We start from the raw sequence: 15,199 nt of genomic DNA, 5'->3' as shown, positions 1-15,199 counted from the left end.
ATGCAGAGCATCTATTGGCAACACCAAGGTCACTGACCTTTTGTCTGATAATGATGCTGTCCTTCTTGCAGAGTCATTGGAGGTCCTGGTTGCAGCCCTGAAGTCACTGCACAGGGAGGAGGAACTACTTGGACTTGAGGTCTCCTGGACTAAGAACAAGGTTCAGGAGTTGGGCACTTACTGGATGGCACAGTTCAGTCTGTCCATGTATATGGCAATAGCACTGAGGTCTTGGAAAGCTTTACATACCTTGGTAGTGCAGTGTATAACAGAGGTGGGTCATGTCAGGAAGTACTTCAAAGAATTAGCATTGCCTATGACTTTACAGGAGCTAATACTGACCATTGTGGAACTCCACTATTCAATCTCCATCATGTCAACTTATATTTCATTCATGTCCTTCATGTATCTGCCCCTTAGGAGAGCTTTCATCTATACAAGAAGTTTACCTGCGACTCCTCCAATATGTTCTAAATTCTTTAGTAATCAATTGTGTGGGACTTTGGCAAAAGCCTTTTCTTGATCTCGGTACATAAATTACTGTTCCATCCAATGCCCCATTCACTTTGTTCATCCACATTATTATTTGTCTTCCTCTGAAGTTCACTCCATCCACTTCTTCAGTCTCTTTTTGCTTATCTTTCCATTCATTACTTCATAAGAACATAAGAATAAAGGAGACTGCAAAAGACCATAAGGCATACACTAGGCAGCTCCGTATCCATCACCACCTGTCATCCCCATCCATAAAGTTGTCTAATTGTTTTTTAAAACAACTGATTGTTTCAGCGCTTACTACATGGTTACTAAGTTTATTCCATTCATCGACCACCCTATTAGTAAACCAATTCTTGCCTATTTCCTTCTTAAATCTAAATTTGTCCAGTTTATACCTATTACTGCGAGTCCTGCCCTGTTGTTTTATTATGATGACCTTGTTTGCTTCACCCTTGTTATAACCTTTGATCCACTTGAACACTTCTATTAGATCACCCCGCACTCTACGTCTTTCCAGAGAGTGTCAGTTTAGGTGCCTAAGCCTCTCTTCGTAAGGCAAATTTCCGAGTCCATGTATCATTTTGGTCATTCTTCTCTGTACTGATTCTAGTGAATTGATGTCCATTTTGTAGGACGGAGACCAAAACTGTACCGCATAGTCAAGGATGGGTCTAACTATCGCTAGATAGAGTTTAATAATTACCTCTGCACTTCTATTCGTTACCGTCCTAGCAATGAAGCCTAATGCTCTGTTAGCTTTATTTCTGGCGCTAATGCACTGCTTCCTGGTTTTGAGGTCCGGACTCACCAGAACACTCAAGTCCCTCTCGCACTCAGATTTTTCTAAAAACGTGTTATCTAAATCCATTTACCCAAAGCATCTCAGCACTCCTCTGTCTACTCTATCTACTGACTCCCTTTCCAACCCTGCTCTCTGCCTCACCTCCATATTTCTCTATTCATCAACACTACATCTAGTAAACTCCTTAAACAATTCATCTCAAACACACTTAGACCCTTCCTTTCTACCTCCATCAAATTCCATGTATTGCTGTGGGCACAATCACTCCCACAACCTTCTCTTTGTGTTCATTCCCAGATACCTATTTTTCTTTACTCTTTCCACTTATCACAGACATCTACTTTCACCCTTTAGTCTATAACTCATCTCCACCATTCCATACCAAATGTGACTTCAAATACTTAAATCTCTCCCCTTCCTCCAAAGAGAGATTTAAACATACCAAATTAAATCAGTAACCCCAATATGGAAGGGGTTAATGATCAGGAACATCACTAACTCACCATTTGTAGGAGGTCCTTGCAGATACAAATCAAGAAGTCAGACAGCATATCTCTTTCATGAATTTCATCAAGAATGAGATGTGAAATTTCTAACAACAGTGGATCTGATTGCATCCATTGAAGAATTATACCTGTTGTGCAATACATGATTGACCCTTCTCGTCTGGGCACCGCTCTGAAAATACAGATAGTTTAAAGCATACAAACTTCAAGGAGCGGTAAATTACAAAAAATAAATGTGAACAGTCCATACAATAGGCTGTATCAAAACTTAAGATGAAGTCATCTAATTTTGCCTGCAATATACCAGGAAAAAGTTATGCTCAATATCTCCATTAATCAAACTTGACTTTACATTAATTTATGCTCTTTGGGTTGCGTGGATCAGATTTTTGTGGTAAGACACGTATGAGAAAGCTTTAGGAAAATGTAAGGATGTTTATTGGGCTTTTATGGATTTGGAAAATGCTTATGACAGGGTAGACAGGAAGGCACTGTGGGAGGTATTGCAGATATATGGGATAGGAGGAAAGCTGTTAAGAGCAGTCAAGAGTTTTTATGAGAGTAGTAGAGCTTGTGTTAGAATCAGAAATGGAGAGAGCGAGTGGTTTGAGGTAAAGGTGGGACTTTGTCAGGGATGTGTTATGTCACCTTGGCTGTTCAATTTATACATGGATGGGGTGGTGTGTGAGGTAAATGCAAGGGTAATGGGTTGGGGATTGGAGATGGTTAAAGAAAATGGAGAAAAATGGGAGATAAGCTATTTGTGGTTTGCTGATGACACTGCACTTATAACAGGATCAGAGGATGGATTGAGGAAGTTGGTGACAGAGTTTGGGAGGGTGTGTGAAAGAAGGAAGTTGAAGATAAATGTGGGTAAAAGTAAGGCGATGAGATATACAAGGGGTGAAAGTGGCAGCAGACTGGAATTAAGAGAGAGAGACTGGAGGAAGTGGATAGTTTTAGATACTTGGGTGCAAATGTGGCAGGAAAAGGTGGAGTGGAGGTGGAGGTAAAATGTAGACTGAGAAAAACAAGTAAATTCCTTTGGGGACTAAAAAGTGTAATGAGAACTAAACATTTGGAAATGGATGCTAAGAGGAGATTGTATGAAGGAATGATTGTGCCGACAGCATTGTACAGGGCAGAAACACGGAACATAAGAGAGGAAAAGAGGAGTAGTTTGAATGTGTTTAAGATGAGGTGTCTCAGAAGTATGATAGGGGTTACTGGACCAAATAGAGTGAGAAGTGAGGAGGTGAATGGGGGGGGGGATAGGGGGTGATGAGAGAGTATTTGGATGGTTTGGACACAGAAAGAATGAATGAAGAAAGATTAATAAAAGAGATGTGGAAGGCAGATGTGGAAGGAGCGAACATGAGGGGGCAACCAAGGATGAGGTGGAAGGATGGGGTAAAAGGGGCATTGGGAAAGAGAGGAACTCTGTTGAGGAAGGACAGACGAAGAAAGAAGATGAGGTGAATGGAGAATGGATGATGCTGTGATGCATGTGGGGGAGTGGGTGGGGGATCAGAGGTGAGGGAGTGTGTGAAAAATAAATTGACACAGCCCAAAGGGATTTCTCCCCATCTTCTCCATTTCTGCATGAGGGGACAGAGAGGGGAGGGTCACCGATTTAATGAAGTGGCCTTGCTGTGGATGTGCTGTGTCTTGCGACACTGCTTCTGACTCAGGGCAGTGGGTGAGATGCAGGGATGACCCATCATCCAGGAGGAGCTAAGATCAGAGGGAGGGAAGGGGGTGGATGGGAGTGGAGTATGTGGGGGTGGAATGGGTGGGAGTGGTTTTTATGCCTTTGGTATATGTATGTATGACTGAATTATTTCCTCTTTTAGGATATTCCCCATACTGGGATACTGACTCTGGTTACATACTCATTATTCCAAAATTTATAAATTGTTTGTCATATATGTGTGAAAAATAATTTGATGCAGCCCGAAGGGATTTCTCCCCGTCTTCTCTTTTTCAGCATGGGGGGACGGAGAGGGGGGGTCACCGATTAAATGAAGTAGCCTTGCAGTGGATGTGCTGTGTCTTGCGACACTGCTTCTGACCCAAGGCAGTGGGCAAGATGCAGGGATGACCTGTCATCCAGGAGGAGCCAAGATAAGAGGGAGGGAGGAGTGGTGAATGGGAATGGAGTATGTGGGGATGGAATGGGTGGGAGTGGATTTTATTCCTTTGTTTTTTGGCTACCTTCCTTGTAAGGGGGGAAAAGCCTTTGGTACATGTATGTATGTCATATACAGTTCGGACTGCAGTCCATTTACAGTATATTGAAAACTGTTGGATTAAGGAGGATTTCAGGTTTTGTTAGGTCTTTGAATTTCAAAATTTCACATAAAGAATCCTCAACCAGAACAGGTATATAATAATAATAATAATACATATACCAAAGGCTTTTTCCCCCTTACACAGGGGGTAGCCAAAAAAGAAAAAGGCATATAAACCACTCCAACTCATTCCATCCCCTACACACTCTACTCCCCTCCACCCTCCTCCCTCATCTTGGCACCTCCTGGATAACGGGCCATCCCTGCATCCTGTCCACTGCCCTGGGTCAGAGGCAGTGTCGCAAGACACAGCACATCCAAAGCAAGGTCGCTTCATTAATTTGGCGACCCCCCTCTCCGTCCCCCCATGCAGAAAAGGAGAAGACGGGGAGAAATCCCTTCAGGCTGCATCAAATTTTTCTCACACATACTCCCTCACCCCCCATGTGTCCAAATCATCCTCATACTCATTCATCAACCCTATTTCCTAACTCCCTTTCCACCCCTGTTCTCCTCACCTCCTCATTTCTCACTCTAGCCTAGTAACCCCTATCATACTTCTCAGACATTTCATCTCAAACACATTCAAACTCCTTCTCTCTTCCTCTCTTATGTTCCATGTTTCTGCTCCATACAGTGCTGTTGGTACAATCACTCCTTCATATAACCTCCTCTTAGCATCCATTCCCAGATGTCTATTTCTCTTTACACTTTTTAATCCACCAAGGCATTTACTCACTTCTCTCAATCTACATTCTACCTCCACCTCCAATCCTCCCTTTCCTGCCACATTTGCACCTAAGTATCTAAAACTATCCACTTCCTCCAGTCTCTCTCCATTAATATTCACTTCCAGTCTACTGTCACTCTCTCCCCTTGTACATTTCATCACCTTACTTTTGCCCACATTTATCTTCAGCTTCCTTCTTTCACACACCTTCTCAAACTCTGTCACTAACTTCCTCAATCCCTCCTCTGATTCTGCTACAAGTGCAGTGTTGTCAGCAAACAACAACTGGCTTATTTCTCACTTTTCTCCATTTTCTTTAACAATCTCCGACCCCTGACCCACTACCCTTGCATTCACCTCTTGCAACACCCCATCCATGTATAGATTGAACAGCCAGAGCGACATAACACATCCCTGACGAAGTCCCACCTTTACCTCAAACCATTCACTCTCTCCATTTCTAATCCTAACACAAGCTCTACTACTCTCATAAAAACTCTTGACTGCTCTCAACAGCTTTCCTCCTATCCCATATATCTGCAATACCTCCCACAGTGCCTTCCTGTCTACCCTGTCATAAGCCTTTTCCAAATCTATAAACTCTGGGGTATTGGCTGCATGTTATTGTGGCAAAGTAGCATGCAGTTGATACTTTAGGGTCTATATGGGGCACCCCAATGGACCAGAGCCACACATCATTTTGTCTGTGATAGAGGAAGACTGTTCATAGAGAAATGATGACACTTTTATTATACTATGACTGTCCCTCCATTATGCTGTCCCCCAACCCCTTGTTACTGTCCTGTACCATTTTCCTGAATATTCATTTCCTTTTTTTGCCTACCCTGTGGTGGAGGAAAAGAATGCTACCACCAAGTCTTCCCACTTGAGTCGTAAGAGGAGACAAAAAACGGGACAGGGGATAGGATTAGGAGTCCTGCTACCTGTAGCCCCAAAGGGGACATTCCTAAAAAAAGTAAAGTAAAAATAATAATAATAATAATAATAATAATAATAATAATAATAGTAATAATAATAATAATAATAATAATAATAATAATAGTAATAATAATAATATAATTGTGACATTTTCTATATAAATAACTTATAAGAGTAGGAGGAGGGGGACTCAGCAGTATCTGGCTGTTAATTCTACTTGTGTGAAAAGGAAGAGGTAATACAAAGTTTACAGACAGAACTCTTGGGCCAGGTCCAGAAACAGTGTATCAGTCCTTCAGGGTACCTCCAGACAGAGAATGTGTTGATGGATTTTGAAGATGGTCAGCAGGGAGTGATTCTCTCTAATGTGTCTTGCAGAACCACCGCATGCAAAAACAATAAAATTTACATCACTTACGATTCCAATCTAATTTGGTAACCAATGCTTTTCCCCAAGCGTTCACCTCTTTCGTCTGCCACCCGCTGAGCCACTGAGATTGCTGAAATACGGCGAGGCTGTGTGCACACAATACGACATGTGGATCCATTTCCCGAGGCAATGGCATCATCCATGATGAACTGTGCCACCTGTGTTGTCTTACCACAGCCTAAAACAGAATATAATGACCATAAGATGACTGAAAACAACAGACATGAAACATGTACATACATACATGTACCAAAGGCTTTTTCCCCCTTACACAGGGGGTAGCCAAAAAGAAAAACATAGAAACCACTCCCCCCCCCCATTCCGTTCCCTACATATTCTACTCCCCTCCACCCTCCCTCTTACTGTTCTGAAAATATTAGTCCACAGTGTAATACTCATTATATGTATATGTAAATTAGAATAATTCTGTTTTATCTTCTCTAGCATCTTCCATATTAAGAAGAAAAGCAATTACACTAGTAAGGTACATAGGTTTTAATGCTGACACCCATCTGGGGTATTGGCTGCATGTTGTTATGGCAAAGTTCCATGCAGTTGATACTTTAGGGTCTATATGGGGCACCCCTACGGACAAGAGCCACACATCATTTTGTCTGTGATAGAGGACTCTGCTCACAGAGAAATGATGAAGCTTTTATTATACTGCTACTGTCCCTCCATTATGCTGTCCCCCAACCCCTTGTTGCTGTCCTGTACTATTTCTCTTAATTTCATTTCCTTTCATTACCCTGTGGTGGGGGGAAAAGAATGCTGCCACCAAGTATTTCCACTTGGATCGTAAGAGGCGAGAAAAATGGGACGGGGATTGGGACCAGGCATCCTTTTCCCTGTAGCCCCACAGGGGACATTTCTAAAAAAAGTAAAGGCATAAGAGGGTCTAGGAGTTTTCCAACCAGCACCCTAAGGTTTGGGTCTTTTAATGTGTGTGAATGTGGTACAGATGAGAGTATAAGGGAAGAGATAGGTAGTATGTTTGTGAGAAAAAAGATGGATGTGTTGGCTTTGAGTGAAACTAAGTTGAACGGGAAGGGCGAGTGTGAGTTTGGGAGTGTAGTTGGGAGGTTCTCAGGAGTGAAGAGAGGGCAAGGGAGAGAAGGGGTGGCTATTCTAGTAAGTGAAGAGATAGATAAAAGTGTAGTGGAGTGAAAGGAGGTTTCCTCAAGAATAATGTGGATGAAGGTGAAACTGGGAAAGGAGATGTGGGTTTTAAGTGCATATGAGCCTGGTAGTTAGAAGAGTGTAGAAGAAAGGGAGGCTTTCTAGATAGATTTAAATGAGTGCATAGAGGGATTAGGAACGTTAATGTAGTAGTATTGGGAGGCCTTAATGCTAGAGTAGGAAATGAACCAATTGACGGAGTGGTTGGGAAATGTGGAGTTCCAGGAAAGAATCGTACTAGAGAGTTGATGGTGGAAATGTGTCTAGAGAGTTGATGATAGCAAATACAGTGTTTAGGAAGAAAGTCAAGCATAAGTACACATGGGAGATGGTGGTGGAGGGAAGGGTGGTAGATAGAGCATTAATGGATTATGTAGTGGTAGATAAGAGTATAATAGGAAGAGTTAAGGATGTACATGTGCTTAGGGTAGAGGGTGGGGGAATATCAGATCATTTTTTGAAAGGTAAGCTGAGAGTGGTGGATAGATGGAGAAAGAGGAAAAGGACAAAAGGTTGGGAGGTGCTTTGGGTGAACTCTTAAATGAAAAGGAAAAGGAGTACAAGAAGAAGCTGAGAGAGGAGTGGGAGTGAAGGATAGAGTAGAACTAGGAGTGGAGGAGAAATGGGGATGTTTCAAAGGAGGGAGTCACAAAGTGTGCAAAGATGGTGTGTGGAATAAGAGGGACGGGAGGAAATAGAAGGAAGGGTAGTGAGTGGTGGGATGAGGAAACAAAGAAGGTTGTAGAAACGAAGAAGCGAGCTTCACAGATTGGTTACAAAATAGGATGAGGGAGTCATATGAGAGGTACAAAGAAAAGAAAAGATGAAATAAAGCACAAAGTAAAGGAGGCAAAGAGGAGAGCAGATGTGAAGTGGGGTAAGAGTGTGACAGAAAATTTTGAAAGTAATAAAAAGATGTTTTGGAAAGAAATTGAGAGAGGAAGAGGAGGCGAATCAAGTAGAGAAGAAAAGGTAAAAGGTGCAGATGGAGTGATGATAATGGAAGAGAAGGCAGTAAAGGAAAGATGGGCAGAGTATGTTAGGGAGTTGCTAAATGTGAAGGAGGATAGGGAGGGAAAGATAGTTGCAGTGGGAAATGCTAAGAAAATGACCGTGATGAGTGAGGAAAATGGAGGAGAAAATAAGGAAGGATAAAGTGAAGGCAGCTGTTAAGATGATGAAAGCAGGTAAGGCACCTGGTCTGGATGGATGCCATGCAGAATGTCTAAAAAAAAAAGGAGGTACAGTGATGGTGGACTGGCTGATGAGGTTATTTAATGTTTGCTGGAGAGTGGGTAGAGTGCCGGGGGACTGGAGGAGTGCCTGTATAGTTCCACTTTACAAGGGGAAAGGGGACAAGTGTGAGTGTTGTAGTTTCAGAGGGATTAGCTTGTTAAGTGTAGTTGGGAAGGCTTATGGGAGGATCTTGATTGAGAAGATTAGGAGAGGAACAGAGGGAGTAATTGGTGAGGAACAGTGTGGATTTAGGACAGGTAGAGGTTGCATAGATCAGATTTTTGTGGTAAGACAGATATGTGAGAAGGTATTGGAAAAGGTAGAGAAAAGGTAGAGAACTTCTGCAATGGACTGATTGACTGTGTATGCTGTGTTTATGTAGAAACTGCAGCAGCTCTTGTACTTATTAGTGGTACCATTTATGTTTATTTGTAGTTTTTTTAGAGTGTTTTTGTGCTAAAATGTTTCTGGATGAGTGTTGATGTGCAGTGGCTGCAGCTCCAATACTGGTTTGTGTTGGCAAAGGTGGTACAACTGAGATGGACTCTTATGTAGCATGTGTTTTTCTCGATGGATGTGTGAGACTAATTTGTAGGTTTTGTGCATGTGGGATATGTGTGACCTGGGTTAATTTCTGTCTCTGGCTAATAGGTGTGAAAGGGCAGTCACCAAAGTACTACATGCCTATGAAAGAAAAAAAAAAATCAGAAAAAGTACATAAATAAATACATAAATAAAAGGGGAAGATAGCTCAGTAGAAAGTAATAGAAAGGATGGAGTTTCTGAATTCCATTCAGAGATCAAGTACCAGCCCCTCAGGGCTACACCTTGCAGAGGTGGGGGTATGCTCAACATTTCTGTAACCAGGAAGCTTCTGAAACTTCTCCATCAGGTTGTCCATCTTCCTCCAGTTAGCAGTGCTGCCACTTGCCAGCATATCATGTAGAACCATGGAAAAGGTAGTCACGGAAATGCCAAAGATAACATTCAAGGGGACAACATAATGGAGGAACAACAACATTACAAGAGCATCTCATCTTCCTTTATGAGCAAATATCTTACTCTAACATAAATGAATGACATGTGACTCTAGTCTAAAGGGACACCCCAAAACAGTCCTTAAATACTGACTGCACATCACAGTGTAGTCAATAAATCTCTGACCTGAGCAGTGTATTGAGTTAGGAATGACCTTTCATTCATGAGGTGCTAGGATCGGAGGGAAAACAAATAGGTTTTGGATGGATGTGGGATTGGTGTATGCTTTGATACCGACATCCTCCTTACAAGAGAGATAGGGGCTTTAGGTATATGGATGTGTATATTGTATTATATATGTATACATGTATCCTTTTTTATCCCCTTGTTCTCACTCAAAGTAAGGCAGCTAATCTAGTCTGCCCAGTGAATGTTGATATCTCACCTGTTTCTCCACTGAGAACAACAACTTGATTATCTCTTATTGTAGAAAGAATCTCATCTTGCATCTTGTAAGAAGGCAACTTCTTGCGAAATTCTAACATTGCTTGGTATCTGAAATTTGACAACAAAGTACTTAATGATGTAATTTAGATAAATATAAATCATGGCATTTCCAAGTGCTGCAGCTCCCAGGAAATGTGACATAGCCAAAGGTTTGGCCCATATCACTACTGTCTAGAATGGGATGACCATATGGCAGTGTAGTATAAGCTGCTGTGTGTTCTCTGTGCAGTGGCTGCATCTAAAGAAATTAAAGTGCAATACAAATCCAGTCTTTCAGCACCTTCTGGACCAAACAGGCACCAAAAAATTTGAGTTTTCTACAATATGATTATTCTAAACTATTAGCAATGAGTAATTTATACAATGTATTTTTGCACTTATCTATATAAGGAAAACTCTAATATGAATAAGCGTATATTCATTGTGTATTATCTTCAGCATGACTTCTGCTGGTACACATAAATGAGCAGTACTCTGGACATATGAAAGTCCTCTGACAGGGGCCTGTAAACAAAGAATGGATGCATTCTAACATGTATTTTTCCATTAACCTTACACAACCTTATACATACACACCAACGGCTTTTTTCCCTTTACAAGGGAGGTGGCCAAAGTCAAAGGCATAAATCCACTCCCACCCATTTCATCCCTATATGCTCCACTCCCATTCACCACCCCTCCCTCCGTCTTTTGTTGGCTCCTCCTGGATGATGGGTCATCCCTGCATCTCACCCACTGCTCTGGGTCAGAATCAATGTAGCAAGACAAAGCACAACCATAGTAGGCCACTTCATTTAATTGGCAATCCCTCCTCTGTTCTCTCATGCAGAAAAAGAGAGGACTGGAAGAAATCCCTTTGCGCTGTATCAAAATATCATCAGGATGAAGGGAGAGAAATGAAATCCTCACCCCCATGAGGGAAATAATAGTAACACAGAAAGAAATAATGGATCAAATAATGAACCTTGATGTCAGAAAATCACATGGCCAAGATGGAATAGCAAATTGGATATTAAAAGAATGTAAAGAAGAACTAACAGACAAAATATATAACATAACAAGTTGTTCACTCAAAGAGGGAAGAATACCCGAAGACTGGAAAAAATGCTGATATTGTACCAATTTACAAAGGAGGAAATAAGGAAGACCCAACTAATTACAGATCGGTTTCCCTTACAAGCACGATAACTGAAATTTGTGAAAAAGTTAACGTAGATGGATAAGACATCTGGAGAACAATATACTAAATCTGAGACAATTCGGATTTAGACAGGGAAGATCGTGTACCACAAAATTTATCTGTTTTTACTCAAGACAACTAGGTATAATACAAGAAAGGGACAAATGGGTTGATTGTGCATTCCTAGATCTACAAAAAGCTTTTGATAAAGTCCCACACAAAAAACTATTAAGAAAACTGGAAACTATAGGAGGGATACAAAGTAAATTATGGACAAGGATTAGTGCTGGCTTCAATAATGTTTGCCATTTATGTGAATGACATGGACGAGGGTGTGGAATGTTACATGAGCTTCTTTGCAGATGATGCAAAATTGTTAAAGAAAGTGAGTACTGAAATGGACTGTGACTCCTTACAGAGAGATCTGAACAGTGTTTGGGGATGGAGTCAGAAGTGAGAAGTGCACTTCAACATTAAGAAATGTATCATAATAGAATTTGGAAGAAAAAAAAAGGATATTAGGACAACATTAAATTGCTGCAAAGGAAGTAAAGAAAGTGGGATCTGAAAAAGACCTGGGAGTAATCATCACAAAGGACATGTCCCCTGATAAACAGATAAACAGAACTGTCGGAGAAACCTACAACTTGCTAAGATCAATAAAGGTGGATTCTACTTACTTGGACAAAGAAACGGTAAAGAAAATACTAATCACACTGATAAAGCCACAGTGACACTATGGTCACCTGTGTTATCAAAAAGAATAATGGGCAACTTTTTGCCAAACACACCACAAAACTGATATATTATTTCCATCTGGTACCAGACTATTTCGATCATTTCTGTCTCTAATTTGAAAAGGGTGTTAACCATTAGGCAGAAGGTACCAATAGAGCTAAATAAAACAATTCATACCTCAAAACAAAAACAAAACAAAAAATAAATAAATAGATATATAAATTAAATAAAAATAATAATAAATAAAAATCTGTTCTGCTCATTAAAAGGTCAAATGAAGGGCATCTAAAGCCACGTCCACACTTGTTGCATTTCCATGTATCATATCATCTTTGAGTACCATCTAGTGATACGATACAGTGCAACAGGGTATTGTACCCACTTGTTGCATATCCAGGTACGGGAGACAGATACGCAATGAGTGGGTACAATACCCTATTGCACCATATTGTACACTAGGTGGTACACATAGATGATGCGATACGTGGAAATGCAACGAGTGTGGACGTAGCTTAAAAGGCAGAGATGAATAAAATCTCCTTTGCACCCTTTCAGTGCAATGGGTGAAAACTACATTCTCATTAAAAACAATGGACTACTCACTTTGGATTATTCCTGGTTTCTTTAAAGCTCTCTAAAAGCTGCTGGTCTATCTCAGGTCTCTTCTGAAGTTCTAGCTCCTCATGTTTCAACGTCCTGAGTCCTTCTGTATCTCGTCTCTGTGAATAATAACATCAAGATGATGTTTCAATATATATTTTCTTTTCCTTCTACAATGCCCATTATTTCCAAAATAGGTGTCTTGATATAGATGAGGAAACATCTTCAACATTTTCATTTAAACTCCATTATATGCATCCATTTCACTCTTCTAATATTAAGTCATACAAAGATTGCACTTTATCACTTTCCCAGCAACACTGTTAGTTCATTCTCATGAAACAGGCAGTGTTCACAAATTACACATTCCTCTCCAACTTTATCACTCATGCATATTTTCACTTGTTTAAAATAACCTGGACACTAATTCTCATAGCTTCACTCATGATATCCATCCTGCTATTATTTCATTTACCCCTTCCTCTCACTTCCACAACCACCAAGGTTTGTATTATCCAAAAATATCTATACCCCTCCATTTTCATACCAATACCACCTAAAGTTGGCCTCTCTATCTTTAATTTTATTTGCACCCAATCCCATTAACAAATCTCACTAATCCCCACTTTGCCATAGTTAAACATCATACAGAGCTCAAGTGCTTAATTTCTAGTCTAAAAAAATTCTTCCATTCATCACCCATATCTCCCATGGTATAATTCTTCATACATTCCTAACCCCTCTGTGGTAGGGGGGGGGGGGATTCTGTCATGCTTCCCATGCATATTATATAAGGTGACTGAGACAGAATGATGAGATGAGGGCTGCTATGCATGTTCATCCTACAATAAAATCAAAGCATATGAGTGTCTAACAGAACTGCATCCAGACCCCAAAAAACAGGTTACTAAATGTGAATGGTTGTGGTACAGATGAGAGTAAAAGGGAAGAATATGGTAGTTTGTGAGAAGGAAGACAGATGTGTTAGCATTAAGAGAAACTAAGCTGAAAGGTAGAGGAAATTTCTAGTTTGGTAAGATGGTGGTGTGTTGGGAGTGAGGATTGGGGAAGGGAATAGAGGAGTAGCTCTGTTTGTAACTGATGAGACTGGAAAAAGCATGAAGTGGAGGGAAGTGTCTTCATAGTTAACCACTTTGGTATGACGATGCCTACGTAGGCGTCTTGAGGTGTGAGTAAGTACACAAGGATGCCGGCATCGGCGTCTTGATTATATATTTTTTGTAGTCGTACATGAGTTACCCCTGGATTCTGTGAACTGGTTTGATCACATTTTCTATGTTTATTATTACTCAGAGTAAAAGAGAGCAAGTAGTACACCAGTGACTTTATATTTCATAATGCGAGTAGTGTGAGGCAGCCTATACATGGCAACCAATGCTGTGTGCGAGAATTTTACTCGTACTGAAGTGGTTAATGTGAATGAATTTGGTAAGTATAATAAAATCATGAGAGGTTCTCTACCTTTATGTTTGAAATATAAAGTTTACAATCAGTGCATTCTGCCAGCAATAATCTATGGGTGTGAGACTTGGAAACTAATGAAGGTAATGGACACAAAGCTAAGGACTGCACAGAGGAGAATGGAAAGATCAGTGATGGGAATAACACTGAGAGACTGAAAGAGAGCAAGTTGGGTGAGAGAGCTGACTAGAGTGAGAGATATTGTGGAGGCGGAGAAAGAGAGGAAGTGGAATTGGGCAGGTAAGTTTGTGAGAACAACTGATAAGCGATGGAGCGAGAGTGTTACTGAGTGGACACCACGAGATAGGAAGCATGGAAGAGGGAGACCAGGCAGAAGGTGGAGATGAGATCGAGAAGTTTGCAGGAGTGATGTGGCAGAGGATGGCACAGTCATGTAATTCATGGAATGCTATGAAGGAGCCCTTTGTTCAGCAGTGGACTCAGGATGGCTGATTTGATTGACTGAATGTGACTGAAAGTGAAACTGGGATGGGAGACGTGGATTTTTGAGTGTATATGGATCTGGTAGCAAGAAAAATTATGAGGAAAGAGGCTTTTTTATATATTCAAATGAGTGTTTTGAGAGTTTTGGGAGTAATTCTAATGTAGATGAAGGATCTGCTAGAGTAGGGGACAAGCCAATAAAATTTTGATATAGTAAGAATGGTTTGGACACATGGAAAGAATGAGTGAAGAAAGATTATAAGAGGTGTGGAAGGCAGAGGAAGAAGGAGTGAACATGAGGGGGTGACCAAGGATGAGATGGATGGATGGGGTAAAAGGGGCACTGGGAAAGAGGGGAATATCTGTTGAGGAAGGATAAGAGAAGACAGAAGATAGGGGTGAATGGAGAATGGTTGTGTATGGAGGATGCTGTGATGCATGAAAGGGAGTGGGTGGGAGATGGGGGGTGAGAGAGTATGTGTGAAAAAATTATTTGACGCAGCCCGAAGGGATCTCTCCCTGTCTTCTCTTTTTCTTGCAACACTGCTTCTGACCCAGGGCAGTAGGTGAGATGGAGGGATGACCCATCATCTAGTAGGAGCCAAGATAAGAGGGAGGGAGGGGGGTGAATAGGAGTGGAATGTGGGGATGGAATGGGT

At 41.0% G+C, this 15,199-nt stretch overlaps 1 protein-coding gene across 1 annotated transcript in view; it reads right to left on the bottom strand.

The window, feature by feature from the left end:
* The window catches only part of Rhau (ATP-dependent RNA helicase Rhau), a 125,714-nt gene that overhangs the window by 71,245 nt on the left and 39,270 nt on the right, over positions 1-15,199 (bottom strand). Inside the window, exons 7-10 of the mRNA XM_076205440.1 lie at positions 12,618-12,733; positions 10,035-10,144; positions 6,185-6,374; positions 1,804-1,978 (exon numbers count right to left, since the gene is read on the bottom strand). Coding sequence (XP_076061555.1) covers positions 1,804-1,978; positions 6,185-6,374; positions 10,035-10,144; positions 12,618-12,733 — 591 coding nt within the window. The remainder of the gene's footprint in view (positions 1-1,803; positions 1,979-6,184; positions 6,375-10,034; positions 10,145-12,617; positions 12,734-15,199) is intronic.

This window comes from Oratosquilla oratoria, chromosome 2 (assembly GCF_046742065.1).
Source record: "Oratosquilla oratoria isolate Oo_2021 chromosome 2, ASM4674206v1, whole genome shotgun sequence".
In the NCBI taxonomy this organism is placed as follows: Eukaryota; Metazoa; Arthropoda; class Malacostraca; order Stomatopoda; family Squillidae; genus Oratosquilla; species Oratosquilla oratoria.
This window is presented reverse-complemented; position numbering and strand designations above follow the sequence as displayed.